Genomic DNA, 27,236 nt, shown 5'->3' on the forward strand with positions numbered 1-27,236 from the left:
AGGGGCCCTGCTGGTCCCCGCGGGCATCAGCTGCCTGGAGCTCCTCCCAGGGAAGCTGAGCACATGCACCAGTCACAGGAGCACCAGACTCCCGGAGGCGCTGGGCTGCGCATCGGGGGACCCCTCCCAGCCAGGGGGAGCAGCTTCCCAGGTAGGAGGGGCCCACTCAGGGGCTCCAGCAGGAAGGCGGGAGACCCCCTGCAGCTGGCCTGCTGGGGCGAGGCAGGTGGAGGAGGCACCTGGGGAGGCTCCTCGGAGAAAGAGGAAGCACCGGGAGCGGCCGGCCTGCCCACTCTCTCTGGGCCCTATGAAGAGGACTCTTGCCCGAGGCCCTTATAACCCGGCGTTGTAAACACCAGGGACGCGCCCAGCAGCTGCCCTCTGCCCTCCTGGGGAGCAGGACCCATGGGGGAGGCACGGCTGGGCTCTGGAGCATGCAGGGGGCAGGGTGACACCGTGGAGCTGGGAGCCCGACGCAAGCCTTTTCCCCCCGGGGCACGCGTACAGCTCCTCCCTGGACCAGCCCTGCAGCCCACAGGGAGCCGGTCATCGGGGTGCTTCCAGGAGGCGAGGCTAATCCTAAAGGCACGAGGAACGTGGTGGGGAGCAGCTGGGGGGGCGGGGGGCAGACTGGCCCAGATGGGCGCTCCACCGGGCAGGCCGGTCGGCCGCACGAGCCCGGCCGCGCACCCAGCCAAGGCGGCCCCCAGAGGGCCGAGCGAGCGAATGAAGGACGGAGCGTTCGGGGGACACGGGAGGTTTCTACCACAGGCAGCAGGGGCCGCGGGGCCAGCGAGGGGGCGGCTGGCCTGGGTGAGGGGCGGGCCTGGGGTATGCCGGGGGCACGGCGGGTGTCTGTGCTGCGGCCCCGGCCTGCGGGGCCCGAGAGGGCGGAGGGTGGGTCCGGGTGCTGATGCGCCCCCTGCACAGGTGCCGACGCCGTCGCGGGTGGGAGCCCGGCAGGAGCCCGGCCTCTGCAGCCCCAGCCCCTCCTGAGAGCACAGCTCCAGCCCCCGGCCCGGAAATGCCCCTGAGCTAGGCCCGAACCGGGAGCAGGTGCGCCACAGGTGGAGCATTTTGGGGCCCCCAAAAGGCCGGAGAGCGCGAGCACCCTGCATCCCCTGCCGCCGAGCATCACACCGCCCGCGGCCCAGGCCCCCGTAGCCCACTTGGCTCACACCTCAGCACCCCCACGCTCCCTGGGCCACAGCCCCCCAGGAAAGCTGGGCTGTTCCTTAAAGAAGTAGAATAAATTTATTCTGTAACTAAAATGTCTTGGTGAGCGGCAGCCACGGACACCCCGAGCCTGGGCAGGTCCTGTGCCCCGCAGGTGGGCGCCCCTGGGGACACGCAGCACCCCTCAGCTCACAGAGGCAGGTGGCAGGATGTTGGCTTTGCGCTCAGCCTCGATGCAGTACTTCTCGGGAAGGCCGGTGGCTCTGCGGGGGGATCGCGGGGCAGGAGTGACGGGGGCAGCAGGGCGCCGGCCTCGGGTGGGTTCACACGACCTGGGGACAGCACCCCCACCCCCGGTCCCACAGTCCATCCCCCAAACACATTCCCCTGTGGGCCTAGCACCCTAGCACCCTGCCTTGGCATTCCCAGACAGCCGGGCAGCCGGGCCCCCGAGCCTTCCGCCGCAACCTCCTCAGGGGGAACGGCCCGTTCGAGCTCCAGTCCGGAGAAAGGGCCCTCCCAGAGCACCTGTCAGCGCCCCGGGCCCCTGCCCCCCACGCACCCCGCCCTCGGGCCCGGGGACAGCAGGCAGGCACACCTGAGCTCTTCGATCTTTTTCTTCTTGATGTCATCGATGCGCTCACGCCGCTTCTGGGCCTCCTCTTGGAGGCGCCGGCCCTCCTCGAAGGTGGCGATGCGGTCCTGCACCTGCTTCTGCTGGTTCTCACGCACCTGGCGCCGCAGCTCGTTGGCGTGCCGCAGGCGCCCGGTGGCCTTCCTCTCCTCCTCCAGCCGCTCCTTCTCAATCTGCTCTCTCTGCGCCCTGGAGGAGGGACAGGGTTGCTGAATGGCCTGGGCGGGGCGGCCAGCGGGGAGAGGCCCGGGAGCCTGCTGGGGGGCTTCAGAGACCCCGGTCCTGCACACTCCCCCCGCCTTCTGCGGCTCCGAGCTCAGCCTCAGCCAGGCCCCGCACCCGGAGCATGGGTCCCCACGCTTGCTTTAATGCTCTTCAGGCGCTGTTTAGAAATTCTTAGGGGCCCCTGGGGAGCTCAGCGGTGGAGCATCTGCCTTTGGCCCAGGGCGTGACCTCGGGGTCCCGGGATCGAGTCCCACAATGGGCTCCCTGCATGGAGCCTGCTTCTCCCTCTGCCTGGGTCTCTGTCTCTCTGTGTGTCTCTCATGAATAAATAAAATATTTTTTAAAAAAGAAATTCTTACTCCTTTTCAAACAAGGGATCCCACATTCTCATGAGTTCACCAGGCCCCGCAAATTACATAGCTGGCCTGTACTCGGGGTTTCACCCGCTGGAAGCCATGACCCCAACTCTTCTCCTGTAACGATGCACCGCTCCAGGCCCCTAGCCTGTCCTGAGACATCCCTCGTTCTCTCTCTCCCTTCCTTCCTTCTTTCCCACGAACAATAATAATGGCAACAACGCAACCGCAGAGGGGATGCTTGGCAGCGAGCAGGGCTGGCGTCGGGGATGCTAGCTCTCCTACTTGCGGACGGGTCGGGGGCAGGAGCTGGCGCCCGTGTCGCTCAGCGCTCCTAATGCGCCCGCTCTGCAAATTCCTTGTAGGAGCCTCTTCCCAAGGGGATTTTCGTGGGCCCCAATATCCCGGGGAAAGCAGTCAAGGTGGGCCGGACAGGCTCCAAAAAACCCCAAATAAAATGTATTCACATCTTGGGGGAAACGCTCGCTGAGCTGGGCCACTCTGAGCTATCGTCTTAGCTCTTTCTCGGCGTAACCAACATATGGAGGCATCTCGGGCGCGGATTCCTCGCCTGCTCCTCCGCCCTGAGGGCGCTGGTACCCCAAGCCAAGCTCCCCAAAGCTCTGTCACCTACTCATTTCCCTCTGGCCAGCCCTCTCCCCAGACCCAAGAAACCACATCCGCTCGACTCTCAGTAACCCCTGTGCACCTCCAGGGGCCCCTAGTCCGTCAGGAGACCCCCGCCGACATCCCCTCCCGTCTCCATTGAGACTCCAAACCCCGCTGCTCAGGCACCTCCGTGATAGCTGAAGCTTCACCCTTCGCCTTGCCCTTATCTTTTCCTATGTAGAGAACGGTGCTTGTTGTTTCCCACCAGGGTGGAAGTGGGTGGAAGCAGGTGGAAACGGGTGGAAGCGGGAGCCCACATGTGTCACTCGGGGGCCTCTGGGCTGGCAGGCAGCGGGAAATCTGCATGGGGAAGAGCCTGAGCCCTTCACGGGGCTGGGGCTGTGACCTCGGGGCCGCCTTAAGACCTGGGAGGCTCCAGGTCCCGCTGCTGCCTGGGGCCTCACCCCGCCCGCTCCAGGGCATCTGTGGAGGTGGAGCCTGGGTCCAGGGCTTAGGAGAGCTGGGGAGGGGAGGCGGGGGAGGGGAGCCGGGGCTGCTTAGCCCTCGGGCCTAGGGCCCACGGCAGGCCTCCCTCCAGAAGCAGGAAGCAAGTACAGAGGCCATCCCATCAGGGAGGCCGTGCTTTAGAAGTAGGCAAAGCTGGATTGCTGGCCAGGCAGAGACGCTCCTGGCGCTTGAAGACACCCGCCCTGGTGGTCACGTGGCCCCAGAGACACCAGGTCTAGATGCTAACCCAGAGCATCAGGAGAAGCTCGACGTCTCCGAAGGGCTGGTCGCGCTTTGCTGAGTGGCTAGGCGCAGGCTCCGGGCAAACGAAGCAACGGAGGGACAAATGGGTCAGCGGAAGAGCAGGACCCCAGTCTCTGTCCACTCCTGTGCATGAGGTCCTGCTGATGGCAACACGGATGTCCGAGGGCACGGAGGCCGGAGAGAGCAGACACCGGAAGGCAGGCTGGTGCCCGGCGGCGGAATCCGCGGGGCCCTTAAGGAAGCTGCCTCCTGCAGCAGGTTTCCAGAGACCGAGGCGCGACCCTCGAGGGCAGGGAAAGCCACTGAGCTGACGGGCGCCGCAGCTAGTGGGGACGGGCCGGGGGCCCCCAGAGGGGCCAGATGGGCACTTGACTGACGCCTTCAATCCTCCAGGATAAATAATCCCAGTAAGACCCAACTCCTTAGACAAGTCCAGGTGCTATTTTCCAAACCCCTGCTCAGACACCTCTTGGCTCTGAATCCCCGTGTGTGAACATTTCAGCTCCGTCCATCGAGGAGGAAGGACTGCGCTGTCCCCGGCAAGACAATCGCACGTCCGTCCGTGCACGGGCCAGCGAGCCCCTCGGCGCGCCGTGCGGGCCGCCCCTGCCACAGCACGAGGAAAGGGAGCCAAGGGGCTCAGCCCCACCTACCGAAGAATCCTCTCGAACTCATCCCGGTCCCGTTGCACCTGAACGGCCAGAGCATGCTCCTTGAGAGCCACCTGCTCCAGCCGGCTTTTGCGCAGCTTGGCCTCTGTCTCCACCTTCTTCTGCGCGTTTTCCTTTTCCTTTCTGCGCCACTCCCTGTCTGCAACCTCCTGGTTGCGCTTGGCCCGCAAGGCATCCTGGGAAAGGAGAAGGTGGGGAGCCCCGTGAGGCTGTAAACCGACCTGGGCGCCCACCAGGCCGCGGACGCGAGGAGAGCCGCGAATCTCTGGCAAGGTTATTGCCGGAAAGGGCACGTGGAGCCTTGGACAACTTTGTGTTTGGAAGATACCCTGCAGCTTCTCAGCTTGACCTCCCTCACCACCGACCCCAAGTCTTGCCCTAACCCTCCCAACACCTCCAGGAGGTCCTGCGGTCGCCTTGCATTTTAAAAACTGCTAATGATGGGGCCTCAGTGGATGAGCATCTGCCTTCGGCTCAGGGCGTGACCCCAGGGTCCTGGGATCCAGTCCCGCATCGCGCTCCCCGCAGGGAACCTGCTTCTCCCTCTGCCTGTGTCTCTCCTTCTTTCTCTGTGTCTCTCATGAATAAATAAATAAAATATTCTTAAAAAATTTAAAAAAATGATAAAAACTGCTAATGCTGGAGACGCCACATTTCAGTGATTAGTTAAGGTCGAAAGCTCTTTACATAGCAGCCAAAACCTTCCCCTCAGACCTTGGGCACATACACGCTGCCCCGTCCTCGCAGCCGTGGCACAGGAGGCAGCGCCCCCTGCACCCCCAGACCACTCAAGCCTAGGTAAGCTGCACCCCTGCCTTTCGGGTCGGTTTGCAGGCTGTCAGGGTGGTTAAGGGGGCCAGGGAGGCCCCGGGAAGCCGAGACCAGGTAGGTACCTGCTCCGCCTGGTAGTCCTGGGCCTTCTCCTGCATGGCCCTCAGACGGGCGATCTCCTTCTCTTTCTCCCTCCGTATTCGCTCCTGCTCAGCCTCAAACTCGGCTTCTCGAGCCTGCCGGGGACAGAAGGTCTTGTAGCTCCCGTTGCCCCAGCCTCGCAGAGGAGCAAAGTCCCTGGCGTGGTCTATCCGGTATGTCCCCCTGTATCGCTCCCTGACTCTTTTCAAGGTCAGGGCAAAATACCTAGCGATGCATGAATAAAGCCAAGCGGCGTTACCAACGGCTTTGTCCTTGAAGATCGCTGCCTCCTGCATGATCCCAGAGGGCCCCTATCACGTGTCGTGAGACGGGTGTTATAGGTGTGGGAGCTGCCATTCACGCACGTCAAGAGTCCGGCCCACGATCGCATAGCCAGTCAACTACCAAAGAGGACCTGAACGCCAGCGTCCCAGGCCCGGCCTTCACGCCCCTCCCACCGCAGTGCAGACCACGTCTAAGTCGCAAGGCCCCTGGGCCGCGGTTCTGCAAGGAGCCACTGTGGCACCTGCCTGTCTTGTAAAGTGCGGCAGGTGGAAGTTGTCTCATTAGCCCCCGGGCAGGTGGCCCAGCGCCTCTGGGCCGTCCCCCTGCGGTCGGCAGCCATCAGTTAGCTCCCCTTACCACCTCTCTGAGCGACAGGACGTACCCCTCAGATCTTCCCAAAGCCGGCCTCCCAACCACCGCTCTTGGTCGTCATGAGACTAACGGCTTGAGTTGGGTGGAAGCGTGATCCCCCATCCAGAAGGACCCGTGGCCGCCCTTCTCCCTGCGCAGGCTTCCGTGCCGCCCGGCGAGCTGCCTGCTTGCGAGCTGCGCACAGGCGGCCGTGTGGCCAAGCCGGCCTGGGTTCCACGGCGCCCTGGATGGCGGGGCAGGGAGGTCTGGAGGCTCCCAGCACCCACCCCTGCCCGTGGCTCTGACGAGGCAAGAACAGAGACCACGGTGGGGTCAGAGATGGACTCGGGGTGTACGTGGTCCCTGCAGCGGGCTGTGGCCGTGCCCAAGCCCGAGCCCCTCTGCGGTTGGAGCCCTTTCCCGGCTCCCCTTCCTCATCACGCCTGGCTCTGCGCAAGGTGCCAGGTGTCCCCCGACAGCTGCTCGCAGCTCCCCGTCTCCTCAGCACCTCATGGACCGTGAGCACCACGGCCAGCAGAGCTGCTCCCCGGCTCCTACACGTGGCTCGTTACCACCGCCATCGCCCGTCCAGGGAAACCGTAGCTGAGCTCCGCGCACTCCACAGTCCCTTCGGCCCAGTTTCAAACTGGACGCAGGGTGAAGCGTGTAGGACACCTGGAGTCGGGTTGACCAAGTGTCGTGCCAGCGCGGGGAGACCACACGGAAAGCACTTGGCACAGGGCCTTTGCACAGTCTAAGCACCCAACCAACGGCAGTTGCGTGATCCCGACTGGACACCAACCGCCCTGGTCCTGTCTTGCCTTCTTGCTCTGTCACCTGCGTGTCTCACCCAGAAAGCCAAAGCCAAGACCCAAGCTGTGGTCTGCTGTTGGAGCGGCCCGTCATCCCCGCAACGGAGAAGTACGCCGCGTTCTCTGTCACCAGGGAGCCTCGGGATTCACGGGGGAGGCGGGAGAACCAACACGTGAGGGACCCAATGATGCTCGTGTCACCTTCAGCCCTTCCCACCCCTTTGAATCCCGCGTTCACTCCATCTAGACTGGGCTGCGAAGCTTTTCTTGCCCTCCCGTCCTCGCTGACCCCAATCACCCGCCACTCAGCCTGGCTGCTGAGTAAGTCCGCGGGGCGTCTCCCTGTCGCCCTGTGCCCCATGCTGTGCTCCCGGCTTCCCCGGCGACAGCAGCGAACAGAAAAGCCCTACGTTCAGAGTCTAGCACCCAGTACAGGACTCCCGATCTGGGAATTTCCACAAAAAGTTTATGGAGCTGGTGCCCCATGATTCCCCGGGGGCGTCATTACGCAAAGCTGTGAGGAATCCGCAAAACTGTACTTTCCCGAGAGTTTCCACTTCCCTCCCGGCCTGCAGCTGACCCTCATCCAGCTTCTAATCAAAGGTGTTAACGAGGAGTAATGCCCTAATTTGGGTGTCTGCTAGGAACCAGCGGACTGGCCAAGATGAGGAGGAGGAGGGGCATGAATTGGGGAACGCTCGCGTGGCTTGCCGAGCCCCTGGATCTCAGCCTCCCTCTCCCCTGACTCGGGTGCCGTTCGTGGCCCCGAGTCCCGGGCCTCAGAAACCTACCATCTTCTTCTTGGTGAACTCCATGACCATCTGGTCCGCCAGCTTCTCCTGGGCCAGCAGCTCTGCCTTCTGCTTCTGGTTCTCGTCATTAATGCGCTTGATCTCCGCTTGCATCTGCAGTTTCTGCTGCTGCCTTTGCTCCATGTCCTGCCGTCGGAGGGAAGACAGCCTCTGAGTCCAAGGGGCCCAGACCAAGAGACCTGCCGACGCCGTCTGCGGCCCGCTCCCCCCCCCCAGCCCCGCAGCTCTCTCAGGCGCCACCAGTGACCCCTCGCAGCCAAATGGCCGGGTCTGCACCCACTTGCCATGGTGCAGACGAGCTCTCGGGGAAGTGGAGGCCCTGAAAATTCCGACCGGTGTCTCCACGTGTCACGCCAAGTCCTGCCCCTTGTTCCTGGTCTTTCCTCCTGCCTCCAATTTCTTTCCTTAGCCAAGCCCTAGCTTCTAGTCTCTGGTCAACAGCGATGATTTGAAATAATAAAGTATTGCCCTACTTGAGTATTTTCTACTCTCTGGCCACGTTATATAGCCCATCTCCGAAACCCAAATATGTCCCCAAAGCCTGAAAGGTAGAACCTGTTATCTGCCTCATGGAGATGGAGACACTGAGGCCCCGACTTGTCGTGTCGTGACGGCCCAAGGCCATCCAGCTAACAAACCAGAGCCGCAATTTTGAAACCTGGTCTTTCTAAGTTAAAGCTCCAATCCTCTCTGGAAGGTCACCCCTCAACGTCCAGTCCTCTCGTCCTCTCTGAGTCCCCCTCTGCACTCAGGACGGTGCCACACCTCCTGGGGTTTGGTTGTGCGCGGCCTTGTGGGTCCTCATTCCTTCCTGTGTGCTTATCCGGCCCCCGCCACTGCCGGAGGACGAGGACCGTGTCACACTCCCCGTCCTCCCTGCCAACGTGAAGCCCAATGAGAGGAAAACAGCAAATGCTCAACAAACAGGGAAGGGGCGAGGGGACCAGAGTGAGTGGCCTGTGAGAAAAGGTGAGAACAAAAATGGTAGACGGGGAAAGACGATGCATGACGGAGGTCAGGGTACCGGTGTGGCAAGATCCCTTCTAAGGAAGGAGCCTGAGCCTTTCAAAGCCCCTGCAAGCACACCCGAGCTTGCACATTCTCAGGTCACAGCTGAATGTCGTGCAGCCGGCCTACCCATCCACCCCCACCCCCCCACCACCCCCACCCCACCCCCCCACCCCGCCAATCGCCGCTGCAGGCCTCCGAATTCTTGTAGCCATCAAGTCCCCCCACCCGCCACACACACACACACACACACACACACACACACACACACACACACACGCTGCTTCCGGCTCCGTCCACTTCCCAAAGGCTCCGCCCCCCCTGGACTTCCAGCCCGTCCTCAGCCCTCAGCCCAGCTTCTGCCCTGACTTGTCCAAGGCAACCGGGCCGGCTCTCCCGGAGCTTGACTCACTTGACTCACAGCCATGATTCAGGGCTGGGGAGAGGGAGCTGACTGCCCCCCCACCCCGGGGCCTGCGGGCTGTGGGCCTGCCTGCGTGTCACGGCTGCGGCACCGCCTCACTCTCCCCTGCCTTCCTCTTCACTCACCCCACCTTTCCCACCTGGCCCGCAGACTCTCCCCTCTGCTTCCCCTTCCCCCGTCTTCCTTTCCTTTCTATCTGCTTCCCCCACCCCCCCACCCCCGCCCGGTGCCTGCAGATCTAGGCCTGCCGTGCTTGCCCCTGCTTGGTTTCAGGCCACTGACCAGCGCACCTGCGGACCCCTGGTCTACAACATAGACACAGCCACATATTGCCTGGCTGACTTCTTCGCCTATTTACTTGCTTTTCAGCGTGTTGGTTTTGGTGGTTCACTTAATTTCCACCTCCCCGAGGTGATGGGGCAGGTCTGAGCTGGGGGGACACAGGTTCCCACCTTAAAGTCGACTGATAACAACACTTCCTGGAACCTTGGGAAGTGCCCATCCAGACAGCCACAGAACGACGGCGCACACCGTGTCACGGTGCTGACACGTGGACACCTGGGACTGTGTCAGCGAGCCACCAAGTCCCCCTCCTACAATCTAGGTGTCCCAGTCTTCCCTCCCCGCCCCTTCCCCGCATGCTGAGCCCAGACCTCCCCTTCCTGGCTCTTTCCCTTGCTCTCTGGCGTCTTGGCCCTCGGGCCCCCTCCATGAGCAATCCACGAGGCTATCTGCCCCCCGGCCCTTCCTGACTCTCCAGGTGCTCTTCCTCGCTCCTGGCTCCTCGAAGGGCCCTCAACACCGTGTAACTATGAGGCTGTCCCTGGACCCTCAAGGCACCCCCGCCCCCCATCACCACCATCCAATCACTAGGAGATGACACTCATGGACCAACTTAATTGTCCATTAAGTCCGTTAATGGGGGGAGGGGAGAAAACTCCAACAGTACAAGCCCCACGAGGAAATAACTTGACAGGTCAGAATGGGGGACACTCAAGTCAAGTGGCCTGGGGGCCTCAGCACCCCCCACCCCGTGCCAAAAAATGCAATAAGGGAGGGAGGAAGGAGAGAACTCTTCTGGGTCAAAGCAGACGAAGGAGGCTTACGTGATTGCAAGGCAGGGACGTGGAATGGACCCCGCGTAGGAGAAAAAAGACGACTGAAAACGCATTTTTGGAACAATTGGGGAAATCTGGCTGTGGATGAAGTGTTAAACGATGTGACTGGAGTCTGTTTTTTATGAGGGGATGTGATAACAGTACTGATGCCTGGGAAGAGGAGGCCTCTGCTCTGCAGAGACGGGGGCCAAAGCCCCTAGAAGCAACGTGTCTGGATATCGGCAACTCGCTGCCGCGTATGTATGTGCCCCTCAAAGGGACGAGCCACGAAGGCGCGTCACAGTCATGGAATGTGAGGGAGGCACGGCTGGGGGAGACGCAAGTTTTTCAGCTTGGCTGCGGGTATAAACATTCTCAAAGGTAAAAAAAAAAAAAAAAAAAAAAAACACGCTCAGGGAGGCAGAGAGAATAAATGCCCCAAAGTTTCCTGGTGCAGAGGGGCCCGTGGGCCTTGCAACAGACCCGGGCAGGCAAACAGAGGCTCCTCTGCATCTGCTTAGCTTAGCTCGGGCGGGAAGGCCATCATTTCTTTTGCAACGGGTACGTCTGTTCATTTTATTTAGACATAATGGGGGGGAAATGGTTTGGCTCCTCCACACAGCTAACCACGCTGAGGGAACAGCAGGGAGCCCGGGCCTAGCACACGCTGCTGTCCGTCTGCCGAGTGCGTCCCACCCCTCGGTGACTGCGGGAAGGCTACCGAGCACCCCCGCGGGTACGTGTGCAAGGCACAAGCTTGCGTTTGCCCTCTGCGTCCGCGTCCGCGGGTGTGCTGGCCTCAGACCCCAAGTCCCCAGGTCGGGGCGGAGCTGGGGGGCGGGGACAGCATCTGTCCACATCCCTGCTCGGTCCCCAGTAGGCACCGTGGCCAAATGAACGTTCGACACCGTGATAGAGGCTGATGGCGACTGTGCTGCGAAACCATCACGTGCCTGACGGGAAAGCGGTCCACCCCCGGCACCCCCAAATCTTGGAGAGCTGGGTCGCCGCTGCTGATGGAATTTGGCTTTGTCTGTCTGGCCTGTTACCCTTAGATCCTCCTCCTGGAGCTGCTCCATGTACTCAAGCATCTGCTCCTTCTCCTGCTCCCGCTGCTCGGCAAGCAGCGACCGCTCCTCCTGGTTCTTTTCCATCTGCTCCACAATGTGCCGTCTTCCTCTAGGACGAAGGGGAGCGAAGGGCTTAGACACCCACGTCCACGTGCCTCTGCCCCCACCTCCACCCAAATAACCCCCAAGACTGGAGGCGTCCCGGGGACAAAGTTGACCAGCGCCCCGCAAACAGCGCTCCCCTTCGTGAGCCCAAAGTCCTTCTCGAGGGGCGTGAGGGGGCCGTCCTCCCTCTCTTCGAAGCGCCCCACCTTGAAATTTCCCTTCTTCATTCATTTGCCCAGGAGTGCGCCCCACACATGCACTGCTCCTCTGCCTTGCCGTGTGTAAAGAGCTTCCGACATCCCACGACCTCCCAAGCCCTCCCGGAACAGTCACGGGGACCTAACGTCCTCTGCCAGCTTCACGGGGTTGGAAAGCCCAGGGGCGTCGGCTGGCGCCGTGTCCCGCGTCCCACCCCCACTTCCTCGCCGTGTGGCTCAGGCCCTGTCCCGCCTGCCACGGCTCCCGCAGCGCAGGTGCACGGGCTGGCGCTGAGCAGGCCTCTCGGCTCAGCGATGCCCCAGGTCGACAGTAAAGAGCAGAGAACCGGAGTCTACAATCAGCAATGCTGGTGACTCCCCGTGTGTGGTCGGGATGACTGCAAACTTAGAAGCATCCAGACCCCATGACGGATGAGTAAAGGCTACGGGAATGAGAGAAGGCACGGGTCAGGGGGAGATCGAGAGGGGAGTCCCGTCCAGGTGGAGCCCTTGAATGGCTTCCTGACTCCAGATGAAATACTTGGGAGGAATGAGCAAAGGAGTCCGGGAGCAGGGCTGGGGCTCCGTGTAAGGACCAGCTCAGAGCCTTCGGGCGGCCTAACAAGGCAGAGATTTTTCTTTAATTGGAGCTGTTTATGCAGAAGATGAAGAGTCACTTAGCCATTAAATTCACATTTACAGGGAGCCGACCGCGGCCTGCCGGGAGCCTCCTGGAGGTGCAGAGATGACTGGCTCGGGGCGGCGGCATCGGAGGGGGACAGCGTAACGCACACTAAGCAGTGGGTGTTCGGGCCCCGGGACACTGTGATTCGGTAATTCACCCGATCCGGTAAATTTACTTGTCCTTTTCCGCAAAAGGACAGGGACTGACTTTATCACCTTAACGCGTGTGAAGCACCTGCCGCGGGCCGACCGCAGTGGGGGCGCGGGAGCTGGAGGAAGCCCAATGAAACCCTGGAACCCATCAGAAACCCTGCCCCATGGGCACACGTGCCAATCCCCCCAGCCACGTGGAGAGCCCGCTCCTCAGCGTCCTCCGGGGAGGGCCAGGGAGCCGCCATCCGTCCTGCCAGAGGCCAAGCCCCGCGTGGCGGGCGCGGACGGGAGCTGCCAACCTGCTGCTTTCCAGGGGAGGTGACAGCAAAGCCACAGGCTAAAAGAAGAGAAAGTGTCTTCCAGGGGGAAAAGGAAAGAGGAGAATATTCAAAGCGGAAGGAACAACAAAAGCGCAGTCTGGGTGCTGGGGGCCCCCGGGGTGGGGGGGACGCCGCGGGGAGGGCGGGGTGGGGGGACGTGAGGCTGCGCAGCCGGACTGTGAAGCACCCGTGACCGTGCAGGGAGCAGCCTCGCGATCGTGAGGCCCTGCAGTTCTCCAGGCGACATCTCCGTGAGGCCGCCCGGCCCTGGGGACCCGTGGGAATGACCGCAGGGAGATGCCAAAACCAGCTCCTTACCGGATTCTTTCCTCCCTCCTCTTCCTGTCCAGGTCCTCCTGCCTTTGAACCGATTTCTGTCGCTCCACCTCCATCATCTGATCCAGCCGCTTCTCCTCCGCATCCAGTTCTCTTTGAATCAGCTGCTTCTCCAGGATTTGGGCATCCCGGATGGCGTGGCACTTGGCGTTGAGGATGATCTGGGGGGGGACAGGGTGGCACCAGCTGTAGGCACGAGGGTAGGGAGGGACGCACCATGGGGCGCGGGAGTTGGGGAGAGCAGGGTACCACACGCGCACGGCCACACGCAGGCCACACTAACTCCTCCTGGGCTCCCGCCACACGCCGCTCTGTGCAAGGAGAAGCCACAGTAGCCCCTCTCGGGGTACCGGGTCTTCGTGTTTGGGGGTCATGGGTCACTCTTGGAGAATGCGAGGGAAGCCCCGGGCTCCGTCCTCAGGATGCACCTACATACATACACATGGAATTTCCAGAAAACTTGAGAGGTTCAAGGTCCCCCTTAGGGACCCACGAGCCCCAAGATTAGACCCTGCGTTCTACTCCTCAGGGAGACTAAAGCACTCACGCACAGGCCACGCCACTAGACTTTTAGGCTGGAAGAGCCCGACATGACACACCAGGGGACGGCCAGCCCCGAGCAAGCTCTGGAAAGCAAAAGGAGGCACAGGCCTGTCTGCCTGGGAGACAAGGTGGGGGTCGGCGGGGTTCACTTGCTTGGGAAGGGAACCACACGCAAATGAGAAACAAACCGGGCCCCCGACTAGACCTCAGGCTCTGGGCTACGGGAAGCACCTTGGGGGGCATCCGGGCGGCTGCGACTGAGCCACCAGGACAGAAGGGCAGGCAGGGCCACGCTGCCGTCACCCTGCGCGGTGGCCTCACCGCTATCCTTGGACACGGGAGGTGAGGCCCAGGGAGGGTGAATGACCGGCAGGCGGCGAGGCCAGTCCCCAGTCCCACCGGGACCTCAGCCCCTCACCTGCCCGCCCCCCCCCCCCCGAGGGCATCCTGCCCCTAGGACGCGGCGGGGGGGGGGGGGGGGCGGCGAGGCCAAGCTCTAAGGAGGGAGCCCCAAGGGTACCTTGCTCAGGTCCTTGAGCTCCTCCTCCTGCTCCAGGCGCAGGCTGTTGGCCCTCTGCAGGAGGCTCTGGGCCCTCTCCCTGGCCACCTCCTCCAGGTCGCTGAGCTTCTTGTTGTTCCTCCACACCATTTCCTTCTGCTTCATGACCTTCTTGCGGGCGGTCACCGCATCCTAGGGGACAGTGTCCTGGGTGCTGCCGGGCCACCAAGGCCACCTGCTGCGACCCCAATGTGCCTTCACCCACCAGCTGGGAGAACCAGAGTTTCTTGGCCGGCTCCCTGCTGCTCCCACGCCCCCCTGCGCCGTGTCTGGTGTCCACGCAGGCCCAGACACACACCCCCCTCCCAGAGCTCCCCTCCCCCTGCGGAACCAGGGCGGGCGGGCAGCTACCACGATGGCCTCCTTCTCCTTCCTTAAGGCCTGCTCCCGGGCCTCGTGCTCTTCCCTGGTCAGGACGTGGGACGCCCATTTGATGCGTGCAAACTCCTCGGGGCTCATGATGAGGGACTCTCCGGAGGGATCCTTGGTGGGCACGCTGCGGGGGGATGCACCATCAGTGGGGAGCAGCGGGGAAGCCCTCGGCCCTGCGCTGCAGCCGGGGCTCTGCCCTCCTCCCCCCTTCACCATGGCCAGCGCCCCACAGTGCCACCCTGCCAGCAGGAGACGTCACCCGCGGCACCGCAGGCCCACCCGGGAGGAGGGGCCCTGGCCAAGGGACCGGCCACACGGAGACATCCTAAAGACTTCTGCTGATGGGTCTAGCGCGGAGGTCACCTTCCCTGCGCCACCATCAGAAACCCTGCCCCATGGGCACACGTGCCAATCCCCCCAGCCACGTGGAGAGCCCGCTCCTCAGAGGCCCCCCACCCTGCTCTCACGGCCTGTGTGCAGGACCCCCCCCCATGCAGACTCTGTTGGCTGCCCAGCCCCGGCGCCCTGCTGCGCCCAGAGGGAGAGCCCAAACCAGCGTGGCAAACGGTACTTTACAAAGTGGGGGACCCCTGGGTGGCTCCGTGCTTGAGCATCTGCCTTCGGCTCGAGGCCCAGGATCAAGTCCTGCATTGGGTTCCCCGCAGGGAGCCTGCTTCTCCCTCTGCCTGTGTCTCTGCCTCTCTCTGTGGCTCTCATGAATAAATAAATAAATAAATAAAATCTTTAAAAAAATAAATAAATAAGAGCTTATTCCTCAAGGATGACATAAAGAGGGCAAGGGGGACGCCAGACAAGGTTGAGACGGATGCTGTGAGAAACCTAAGCATCCCTGTCCTGTCCGGCCGGCCCGGAGAGAAGCTTTGAACCCTAAATATTAATTAAAATCTCTGATCAACAACAGTCAGAGGCATGGCTGCGGACCTCTCCTCCGAGCCGCCCAGCGCATTCAACAAACCAAGAGCTAATTATACTGATTACAAACAACTGGCAGGCACAGAGGATGGAGGCAGGAGCAGCAGGGGCCGGAATCACGCTGCTTCTGGGTGAGGCCGTTTAACAGGGACACGGCAGCCAGACGCAGATGGTCTGAGGCAGGAAGTGAAACCTCATCTCATAAAACGCGTGTGTGCGTGCGTGTGTGTGCGTGTGTGCGCGTGTTGTGGGGGTGGGGGCTGGGCCGTCCCGGAGGAGGCCTGAGTGAGTGGACCCAGGGCTGGGCCTGGGAGCCTGGGAGCCAGAGCCACCAGGACTCACCTGCTTGAGACAGCAGGACTAGCCACCCCCCAAGGAATCCACCCTTCCTCCCTGCCCTCTTTCTTCACTTCCCTCCTTCCTCCCTCCCTTCCTCCCTCCCTCCCTTCTTCCCTTCCTCCCTCCCTTCCTCCCTTCCCTCCTTCCTCCCCTCCCTCCTTCCTTCCCCCCACAAGTGGCTGTGGGACACAGCCGGCCAGGCCATTTGCTGCTGGGGCTAAGTGGACCGCGCTCCTGGAGCTGTGTCCCTGCCACGCTGCCCCAGCCCGATGACACAGACATCAGAAGGTCCGGAGCTGGGAGGACAGTTCCCGCTGCTGAGCTAACCCTAACCCACGGGGCACAAGGGGGCAGCTCCAGCCAAGAAGCCCAGCTGAGTCAATCCCAAAGGAACCCAAGAGCCCAGGAATTTCCTCCCGTGGCCTGAGAGTGACTATTAGCATCCGGTCCGCTTCCCTTACTGCAGATTCCTGCTGCAGCCAGGAGTTGGCTCATTTGGACCATTGCCCTTCACCAGGAGCGTGAAGGGCGGCTCAGAGAGGACTACCAAGCAGGGACCCTCTGGCAGTGTGGGGGGGCCCCCTTGCAGCCCCGACTCGGGGAACAGGAAGAAGTCGAGGATCCAAGAATGGAGACAAGAGGGGCAGAAACAGGAGAGGCCAAGACAGCAAGGAAGGAGAGCGAGGACGCGAACAGCAGCGATGAAAAGGATGGAAGTGGGGCCGAACCATGAGGATGAGACCAGAGAGCACACATCGGGGCAGAAGTGCAGGCAGGGACGCGAGGCCAGGGTGCTGCGCCTGGGCACTCACATGAGCTCCCGGACCAGGTCCCGGGTGATGAGCTGGATGGTCTCCGGCTTGTGCTCCAAGCCCAGGGCAGTGAGACTCTTCCGGATGGCATGCTTATCTCGGAGGAGCACGATGGGACTGTCACTCTGGGCCGGAGGCTGCAGGGTCAGGAAGGACAGCTTAGAAGCTGGTCAATCCCCACTTATTCAAGGGTAGCCCCCCCTTCCCTCCACCCTTCCAGGGGCACAGAAGGCTGGCCGGGGCCCAGGCCGCGGGACTGCCGAGAGTTGTGGGGGCACTGAGAGAGCTACACCATGCTCTGCCCTTGAACGCGGCTGCGTGAGTTCAACAGAGACCAGCTCCTCTAGAAACAAGGCTCCTCCGTGCCTTCTGCAAATACCCTGGATGGATGGATGGATGGATGGATGGATGGATGGATGGATAGATGACAGATGGATGGATGGATGGATGGACGGATGGATGGATGGACGGATGGATAGATGACAGATGGATGGATGGATGGATGGATGGACGGATGGATGGATGGACGGATGGATAGATGACAGATGGATGGATGGATGGATGGATGGATGGATAGACGGATGGATGGATGGATGAATGGATGGATAGACGGATTGATGGATGGATGGACGGATGGATAGATAGATGGATGGATGGATGGATGGATGGATGGATGGATGGATGGATAGATGGATGGATGGATGGATGGATAGATGGATGGATGGATGGACAGACGGAGGAATGGACAGAGGGACGGATCGATGGATGGACGGATGGATGGATGGGTGGATGGGGATGGCTAGTGTGTGTCCATTCCTGACCTAAAACCATCAGGAATGAACATCTGGGGTCTCTGGGGTCTCCTCTCTCCATGACTTAGGAAGGAAGAAATCATGATCTCCCTTGGGCCACACCGCGGTGTCAGATAATACAATTTGTTACAGACTCATCCAATCTGTGATATTCAGGATTTTTAATCCTTCCTTATGATTAACTTACTTTGGTCCACCCCCCGACACCCCCCCAAAATCATACAGAGGAGGTTAGAGACCTGCCTTTACATGGAAGGTGGTGTGGAAGTCCTGGAGTCAGAGCTAGCGGTCATGCATATTAAATGCACGATTTTTTTCCCCCAAAATGTTCCAACCGTGAAGTAGTCAAATAATAAGAAAATGAAACCACTTGTTTCAGGAAAACATTGAACACAGGAGAGAATATGATTTGTTGTGGAGGCAGCGACCGTGACCCCGGGTGGAAGCAGGGGGAGGCCTTGGCAGCGGACATCCCTTGGTCCCGAGCTCACTCGGCTCGATGGTCCCCAGCGTGCTACTGCCACCTGGCGTCCATCTGCTTCCAGGGGGGGTGCGCGACTCAGGCGTGACACAGGCCACTTCTGCCCCCTGCTGCCGGCTCAGAGACTCCAGATGCCCCCCCACCCCAGCAATAGGGCCAAAGACTCGGGCAGGAACAGGGGCATCTCCGCCTGCCCCTGGGGCTGGAGACCTCGGCCATCTCCCGACCTTCATCTCTGTCCCTGGAAGACACTCCACGGGCCCAAACAAAACCTGTCCATAAGTGACAGTGCATTCGCTCGGTTCTGTCCCTGTGGGTAGGAAACCTGCAGCAGATGGGGTCACCAGATGGAGAAAGGAGCCGTCTTGAACCCTCTGGGAAGTCCTGTTTGTTTGTTTAAGATTTATTTATTTACGAGAGAGAGAGGGAGAGAGAGAGACGGGCGACTGGAGTGAGGGCCGAGGCATTGGGAGAGGGAGACGGGATCCCCAAGCAGACCCCCCGGGCGGAGCTGGAGGAGGGAGGAGGTGGGCTCGATCTCACAACCCTGAGATCACACCGGAGCCCAAACCAGGAGTTGGACGCTCAGCCGACCCAACACCCAGGTGCCCCTGGAAAGTCCTCTTGGGCTCAGGGCGAGGACAGGGAGGAGCACACACGTCCGCTCGGCTCCTGCCGCCTGCCCGCCTCAGAGGGGTGCACCCAGCGCTCCCACGGCTTCTGGCGTCTTTCCCGTCCCCCCCTTTGTCCCTCTGTCTCTCGCTGTGCTCTCTCCACGTCCCCTTCCCGTTCTGTCCTTGTCTCCCTACCTTCTGCACCTGCCGTGTGATGGAACATTTCGGGGCGTGCTCTAGCTAGCCCCCCTTCTCTGCCCGGAATATGCTGTCGGCCTCCCAGTGGGGACAACACTGCCCGTGAAGACCTGCTGGGGGTTCCCAAAGCCAACGCACCCCGGAGGACCTGTGGTTTGCTCCGATGCTGCGCTTGGACGGAGGGTCGTCCACGAGCTCGGTTGGCAGCCCTCAAACGTTTTCATCCTGGGGCACCCACTGGGCAGCCATCTGCTCCCTGCAGTAGAGCCCCCCTCGATGCTACCACAGATTTTAAATGAAGGTTGCAGGGGTGGAGAGAGCCAGGCACCCCTGTTCACCTGGGCCCCACTGGGTGGGTCCAGCTGCTCGGTCTCCCTCAGAGAGCCACCCGGGAGAGGGGACGGCCTGCCCCGTGCTAGCGTCACCCTGAGCGACTCCAGCCTGGGTCACTGCCTCCAGGGCCTGGCTCTCAGGGTGGGGGGTGCTGGTGAGCATTACCTTGGCACCTCCAAAGAGGCTCTCATCCACCTCGGAGCTCACGGCTTTGGTCCGATAGCGAGTCCGGTTCCTCGACCTGTTGGAAGTGGTGGAGGAGGAGCTCAGGACGCCCGTGGTGCTTAGCGGCTGCAGGGAGAGGCAGAAAGTTCGGGCCATCAGCACTGAGTTGTCTTCTAGGCCCTGGGCAAGTGCACACCGTCCAGCCCGTGCTGGGGAGAAGCGGGTGGGCGTGTGGGACAGCCACGGACGGAAAGCGCCGTAAGCCTGCAACGTAGGAGACGTAGGAGACGTGCCGCAGACGCAGGGGGTCCTCGGGTCGGAGCCAGCACACCAGCTCAGGGAGGAGGAGCATCTCCTCGTCCCAGGGCTGAAGGAGGCCAGGCCATCATGCACGGGACAGAGGGAGGCGATGGCAAGAGGATGATGCCTTGTCCTCTTGGTCCCAGTTTCCCAACACGACACTCTCTTGTGAGGCCATCGGCGCTGCCTCCCCAGCAAAGGAGCATCCTCTGCACCCCAGGCCTCTCAGCCTCAGCTCTGAGCCGCCTTTCACTACCAACACGACAACCTGACCTCCTCCGTGTCTCCACGAGCTCTCAAGGTTACGGCAGGGACCAGAGGACACTGGGGATGGAAAACCACATTCCCGCTGCTTGACACACTGCGGGCGCCCAGTAAAGGTCAGTGGGTGGAGGGTGAGTGATGGCCCCCGCTATCAGAAAACTGCTTCACGGGGTCCACTGTGTGCCTTCCACTCCTGGGACCCCTAAAGCAGGCGCCCGACAGCTTTGAACCAACCAGTGTCTTCCTATATCTGGAGAATTCCTCACCCAAGGAGTTGACGTAAGGCCCAAGGCTGGCTACACACACTAGGAACAGCAGCCACGCGCCTTCTGAGCCCGGGCAAAGGGCCTCGGCTTCACCATCAGAGGCCCTGAGCCAGAGGCCGAGAGGCAGCGGTGCCAGCCATACCCAGCGTCTGGGGCCGTGCTGATAAGGCCGCCGCACCCCACAGAGCTGCCAGTGCTGGGCCTGCAGCGGTGCATCAGGGGTCCCTGCCAGGCCAGGTCTGCCTTGTGGTTTTGGCTCTGGTTGCAGCTTCGGGGCTTCTGAGCACAGTTTCCCAGCCGGGGGGCGGGGGGGGGGGCTCTCCACAATCCCCTCGGGACCTGCCCCCCTCCCCCATCCTTAAATTACAGTTCCAGCTCCGTCACCTGCAACTGAGCACACCGGAACCACCTCCGTTCCCCCAACCCAGCTCAGTCCCGAGACAAGGCTGTCTCCAGGATGTGGCTCCTGCGAGGACTTCGGAGCAGCTCCAGCTGCTGATCCAAATCTCCCTCCGGGAGAGCCAACCTGCCCCACAGGTTCTCTAAGCTGGGATATCTCGGCGGCATGAGCTACACACTTGGGGTCTCCCAAGCCTGGGAATCAGCAGCCGCCAAGGGAACAGGGGAGAGAGGGAGATGGACCCGGTCGCTTCAGGCCACTAACCCCTGGATGCTATGTTCTGCTTTGTTTTGTTAAGATTTTGTTTATTTATTCATGAGACACAGAGAGAGAAAGAGAAGCAGGCAGAGGGAGAAGCAGGCTCCACGCGGGGAGCCCGACACGGGACTGGATCTCAGGACCCCGGGGTCACGCCCTGGGCCCAAGGCAGGTGCTCAACCATGAGCCCCCCGGGTGTCCCTGGGCGGCGCGTTCTGAAAGCTTTCTGGGATCTGCCCGACCAGACGCCCCGGCACCTGTTGCACCTGCACCAGGTTTTCCCGCGAAATCAGGAGATTATCCCCCAGGTGAGCGCTGCTGTGTGTGTGGTTCCCCTCACTCCTGGCCCCGCCAGCAAGAGGCTTACGGTGGGAGCCTCCCCGTAGGGCCTCGGGCAGCCCCGATACAGCCGAGCAGGAAAGCTGGGGGTAAATATAGCAGCCCCGAGGACGCCTAATAACAGGCTCTGAAGGCTGTTCTGTAGTTACTGGTGAGCAACTGCTCCCCTTTCCACCAAAAATAGAATAAGACGAAATGAATAGAACCTTCCGCAGGTGGGACTGAGGGAAAGCATCGGGAGGGAAAAGGCAGGAAGACCCTGGACCAGCAGGCAGGTGTGAATTCTGCAGGGAAGGAAGCACACAGCTGTGATGCCCGCACACAGTGGGAGCTCAGCGTGCATTTGCTGAAGAATGAATAAGAGAAACCAAGCGCGAGGGCCCCTTGAGGGCCACGGGCCACTTCCCCGAAGGAGCCCGACTCCAGGCCACTCCCCAACTCCACATTTTCCAAATCACTGTGGCAAATAACACAGCGAGAGGGCTTTGGGATACAGATGGGAAGGATTATTGTGGTTGTGCATGTGTTCTCCTGCTTCTTTCCAAGCGCTCCTGCCGCTTTTCCCTTCGCTCAGGTGTCCACTGGGCCCACGGGCTCCTGCAGGGCTGAGACCCAGTCGCCTCTCTCCTGCACCCTCGTACCCAGGTCCAGGGGAAGTCACTCAGGAGATACTGTACTGCCTGAGCCTAGAAGTCAGAACAGAGGAAGGAAAAGAGATGACCACAGAGAAGTGGCCACCAGGCAGGGCAGAGGGAAACACCAAGCTCTCTAGGGTTGGGTGGCTGAGAAGCCTCGCCGGGGGAAATGCTGACTCTGAAGCCACAAGCCACGCACCGTGGCTAGGAGGGCCGCTCTTGCCAAGAGTAACTACGGAGATTAGGGAGGTCACTGTGTAAAAGCACTAGAAAAAATGAAGAACCAAGCAGAAATGGAAAGTTAGATCCCTCTAGGCCAGAGACGGTAGCCAAACGCTCCTTTCAGGAAGTGAAGGGCCGGTTTTACTTCTGGCGTGTGACCCAACAAACATGCCCACCAGGGTGGGCAGCGCCTGGCCACCAGCCTGCCTAGTCCCACTGGGGAAGATGAGGACGGGGGATGGATAAAGATGCCAGCCCGGCTTTGATATTTTCATCTTGCTGACCTAGCTGACTCCCTCTCTTCAAATACCATCCCACCCCAGGACCGCAGGAATTTGGCCACTGCTAGGAATTTGGGGAAAGATCAGCTGGTCAAGGGGATGAGTTTCACTCTGTCATCGATAGAGGACAATCTCCATAATACCCTAAGTTTTGAAGAAAGCAGATTAGAAGAAACAGGTAAGTGCTCCTGCGAAAAAGTTTGTTTGGAGGGTACGCACCCCGAGTGCCTATTAAATGAATGTCCGCCAAAAAAAAGGTTGAACAGAAATGCGGGGTGAGCATTATCTTAAGATGGTTCCCCTAGTGAATAAGTTCCTGCAGTTGAGTAGGTAATTATTCGTGTAGGTAACACACTGTATTTATTTGAAAACAAAACTGGGCCGCGGGCCTGCAGCCTGACTCTGGACACGGAAGAGGGCAGCGCTTACACACCGCAGCTCTGGGCGCCCCGGATCCAGTGCATGCAGCTCAAATCCGGTGAGACCGAGCTGCCACTGGGTCGGCGCAGACAGCGACGGACTTTCCCTGGCGTGACCGTAACACCTGTCCACTGAACAAAGAAGACCTTGCCCGTCCTTTCCTGGACGTCCTCTCCCCGCTGCGATCCAGTTCCCATTTTGCATACGGTCACCGCGGGCTGGCAAATGCAGGCCTCCAGCTCTTTCCCTGTCTGTGGACTTTGGCTGCCAAGAAGGTGAGGATGCCCGTGCACCAGGCACCTGCCTTCTACCGCGTGATCCACTCAGGGCACACTCCTTTCCTCAAATGGGAGACAAGGTTGGCCATGGGGTGCCGCCATCCAGAGGTGGCTTCCTAGTGAGCTCCCACCCCTCCTTCTGGAGGACTGTGTTATTCAGTGTTTTTGTAAGAGTCCTGGAAATCTGCTTCACCCTGAGCCCCTGACTCCCCAACGCCACCAGCACCTCCCCCCACTCCTCCAAATACTCTTAAAAGCTAGTGAGCAGCAACACACACACATACACACATGCATCCTGCCAAAGGGCCGAGATCTCTAACTTGGCCCACTGGCCTCTCAAAGGTGCCCGCAGGCCCAGTCCTGTCCAAGGGCTCTCAGGGGGCCTCGGTCAGCAGGCCGACACCTGCCCCGAGTGGACCTTCCACGGGGAATCCCATCTGAGTACCCTCAAGCCCACAAGCCTAGCCTAAGTGCAATTCACTGATTAATTTGCACTTCAAAAGAGCACCTGGGTGGCTCAGTCAATTGGGCATCCGCCTTCAGCTCAGCACCTCCTAGGGTCCTGGGATTGAGTCCAGCATCAGGTGGGCTCCCCACTCTGAGGGGAGTCTGCTTCTCCCTCTGTTCCTCACCCCACTCATGCTCTCTCGCTCTCAAATAAATAAATACAATATTTTTTAAAAATAATCTGCACTGGAAAATATGAATTTTTAAACAGGAGAGAAAGGAACTAACAGTTACCATGTGTCCTTAGATGCCAGCTGTGATGCCAGCTGTGACGCCAGGCACGATGCTAGGCCCCCACAGACAGACAGCCTGACTTACACGAAGCACTGCGGAGAGCCCGGATTAACTGTGCACCATTAAATGGAGCAGTGAAAGGGGATCCCAACTGCAAGAGCGTACGGAGTCCTCGGGAATTGGGAGCTGCTCTTTGTTGGGGACTTGTTTGTGTCATAATTAACAAAGCTCTCCTGAAATCCCTGCTCAGGAGGATTCTGAACCCCTAGGAATGCAGTATGACCCATGGGCACGCGACGTGTCCACAGAACAGTCAAGGCACCGCCTTGGCCCTCTGGTGTGCCCCGGAAAATCTAAAGTTACTTCCAACACCCCAAGGCTCCAAGGCCTACCCTGGGTCCCTCCCTTATGCCTCAGGGGCCAACGGTCCTCCCTGGGACCCAGACACTTCACAGCTCCTCCCAGGCCGGGGCGCTTGTCGAGGACCCTCGCCACTGCACCGTGCTTCCCACCCCGGGGACCCCAGGCCCGCAGGAGCGGAGCAGACCCAATGCCTCCTCCCCGCAGTCTTTCAAACCTGGTACCGACCTGCCCATTCATTCACTCACAAGGACTTGAGTACCTCCTGAGCGAGCCAAGACCTGCCAACAGAGGAGCGCTAGGTGACCCCTGCACTGGCGCTGGCTGCGGCACCGGGCAGGTCCTAGAACCCCGCGTGGGGCCTCCCCACCGGCGGCTGCCCCGCATCCCAGCAGCCCCAGCCCTGGGGGCCCCCGCCCGACGGACGGGAAGAGACGGTCCCGCTCCCGCGACCCCACGTTCTCAGGCCCTACAGACCGCACCCCGAGTCCTCCCGTGGACCCTCCTCGGGACTTCCCTTGCTCCTCCTAGGCGTGTCCTCCTCGCTCCGGGGCCTCGCTGACCCCAGGCGCTGACCCACCTCTCCCTCCCCAGCTGCCCAGCTCCCCGCTCAGAGCCCCAGCCCAGATCCGCTCCCGGCTCGTCCCGGGACCTCACCATCTCCGCGCCTCGCCGCCTCTGCAGCCCCCACGCCGCCCTGGCGCTGGATGTTGATGCGTTACCATAGCAACGAGAGCGCGCCGGCCCGGCCCCGCCCCCCGCCCTGGCCCCGCCCCCGGGTCCCTCGGACGCACCCGGCCCCGCCCCCAGCCTGGCCCCGCCCCCCGGGTCCCGCGGCTGCAGCCGGCCCCGCCCCCAGCCCTGGCCCCGCCCCCCGGGTCCCTCGGAGGCAGCCGGCCCCGCCCCCAGCCCCGGCCCCGCCCCCGGGTCCCTCGGACGCACCCGGCCCCGCCCCCAGCCTGGCCCCGCCCCCCGGGTCCCGCGGAGGCAGCCGGCCCCGCCCCCAGCCCTGGCCCCGCCCCCCGGGTCCCTCGGAGGCAGCCGGCCCCGCCCCCAGCCTGGCCCCGCCCCTCGGGTCCCGCGGAAGCACCCGGCCCCGCCCCCCGCCCTGGCCCCGCCCCCGGGTCCCTTTGATGCACCCGGCCCCGCCCCCAGCCCCGGCCCCGCCCCCGGGTCCCTCGGACGCACCCCGCGCCCTGCGATTCCGGGGACCGCAGCCCCTTCCCCGAGTGCGAAGCGCGGCGCCCACGCGCCTGCCTCTCCGCTCCGGCTCCGGCTCCGGCTGGACCGTAGGGTCGGAACCCGAACCCTCAGGGGCTTGGCACCCGGGATGTCTAACTGCCCTGCCCTCCTGCAAGAGCCAGGCCGGGGGACAGCCCCCCACCCCTACCCCCACCCCCACCCCCGGGGTACCATGGTTACTGTTCCCCAGCGCCAGGAGGTGCCAGGCAACCCTGGGTCGGATGAAACAGGTTTCACAGCAGGCGGGAGTCTGGTTAGACCGCAGAAAGAACTTCCCGCCTTGAGAACCTGTGTGCAGTTTCAGGAGCAGTTCCTCAGACCTCCAGCTCAGTCACGTGAGAATTAATTAAAAATAAAATGTAGGGGGACGCCCGGGTGGCTCAACGGTTGAGCATCTGCCTTCAGCCCAGGGCGTGACCATGGGGTCCTGGGATCCAGTCCTGCGTCGGGCTCCTCTTGGGGAGCCTGCTTCTCCCTCTGCCTGTGTCTTTGCCTCTCTTTCTGTCTCTCTCATGAATAAATAAATAAAATATTTAAAATAAAGTAAAATAAAATAAAATGTAAGCCATAAATAAATAAATAAATAAATAAATAAATAAATAAAGTAAGCCCTATAGACTGCCTGAATGGAAATCTACGGAACTGGCTTTAGGAAATCGGCCTTTCAACACTTCCCAATTTGGATGGACTGTTCTGGAAGAGTTCTTAGGAGTTTTATGATTTTCTTCCCAAGTTGGTTTCTTCCCAACTTCTTCCCTCCCATCCTGCAGGGACGCAGTTGAACTGACCCCTGCAGCCTGCGGGCCCCAAGCCTCACAAAGCCTCTGCACCCGCCAGGGACAGCCCCACCCCCAGCCCTGAGCAGCTGACCTCCCGGGAAAGGCAGTGGTGACTCTGTGACCCTGTGAACTGCTCTGCAAGCGCTAGCCTCCCGGCCGGGCCGCGTCTCTGAAGCTCCTGCAACTCATTCTTGTGCTTCAAAGCCGCTGGCGGCGGGAGGCAGGCCGGGAGCCTCTGCAGAGCTGGGGCACCGAGGCCGAGGCCGTTCGCAGCCCCAGGGGAGTGGAGGAAGGGACCCGGGGTCACCTCCAGTTGTTCTTAAAAGGCCTTACTCCAGCAGACCTCGCATTCCTTCTCTGGATTTCCCAGCCTGATCTCCTCTGGGATCCTCAGAAGAACCCGGGGCGGCGCGGGGGTGGGGGAGGCCACAGTGAGGCCACAGTGTAGGAGGTGGGGTCAGAGGGGGAGGCCACCCGGCAGGCAGGCCCGAAGGGGGGAGCACCACCCTCTGGGCTTGGGAGTGTTCCTGGCACCCTTCCCCTCCCAGCCGCTTCCCAGCAGCGCCCAGAGGAGGGACCACTGGAGTGCAGCCTGCTGGCTGGGAGGCTTCCCCAGTGCTCCACAGAATCCTCACAGCACATCCCTGTGGGGTAGTTATCTCCACCACCAAGGAGGACACTGAGGCCAAGAGAGATCACTGTCCAAACTCAAGGCCGGTACTCTTCTCTCAACCCACGCCGCGCGGCCTATCTGAAGGAAAGGTGTAAAGTGCAGGCAGGAAGGATGGGGTGACAGTGTCACGGAATGTCCTGCCAGGCCTTGTTCGAATTCACCTCCGAGCTAGCTAGCTAGCCAGGCTTAAGTTTCTCACCTTGCCTTGCGGGAGCCCTTTGCAAGGCTTTCATGGGGCTCTGCTGCGAGTCTGCAGGGCCCTGTGTTTTGTAGATTTGCAAAAGTAAGCCGAGTTAGGGATCCATTTATCAGGGATTCCGCGCAACCCATTTGTGTGGTTCTCCATCACTTGTCTGCTGTGCTGCTGTAGGCCTGGCTGCCTGAACCGCTCCCCCCCACCCGCCCGCCCTGCCACCCCTCCCCAAGTCAGGACAGGAAAGTGCTGGCCATAGTCGCTGTGGGAATATGTGCTGTGGTGCCCAACACCAAAAGGATTTGCAAAGTGAAAGAAAAACAAGGCTTGAAATTTTTTGAAAAGCCAGAAGCCAGCCTGTGAAAATAATTCTAACCCTCCCATTGTATGAAATTGTAAGTGGAGATTCAGTTCTT

At 61.2% G+C, this 27,236-nt stretch overlaps 1 protein-coding gene across 2 annotated transcripts; it reads right to left on the reverse strand.

The window, feature by feature from the left end:
* Positions 1-1,235: 1,235 nt before the first annotated feature.
* Positions 1,236-24,651, reverse strand: CFAP45 (cilia and flagella associated protein 45). Of its 2 annotated transcripts, none has more exons than XM_077886559.1 (12): positions 24,591-24,651; positions 19,170-19,295; positions 16,567-16,703; positions 14,462-14,606; positions 14,072-14,242; positions 12,991-13,169; positions 11,193-11,322; positions 7,594-7,740; positions 5,336-5,449; positions 4,425-4,618; positions 1,775-1,999; positions 1,236-1,439 (listed from the first exon to the last, which is right to left on the reverse strand). In XM_077886559.1, exons 1-12 carry the CDS (start codon positions 24,591-24,593, stop codon positions 1,361-1,363), a joined length of 1,650 nt encoding a protein of 549 aa, XP_077742685.1. In that variant the 5' UTR covers positions 24,594-24,651; the 3' UTR covers positions 1,236-1,360. The 2 variants fall into 2 exon arrangements, with proteins under 2 accessions (XP_077742685.1, XP_077742683.1); XM_077886557.1 differs by lacking the exon at positions 24,591-24,651 and adding an exon at positions 24,162-24,202.
* Between the last annotated feature and the right edge of the window lie 2,585 nt (positions 24,652-27,236).

This window comes from Canis aureus, chromosome 38, assembly GCF_053574225.1.
Source record: "Canis aureus isolate CA01 chromosome 38, VMU_Caureus_v.1.0, whole genome shotgun sequence".
Classification (NCBI taxonomy): Eukaryota; Metazoa; Chordata; class Mammalia; order Carnivora; family Canidae; genus Canis; species Canis aureus.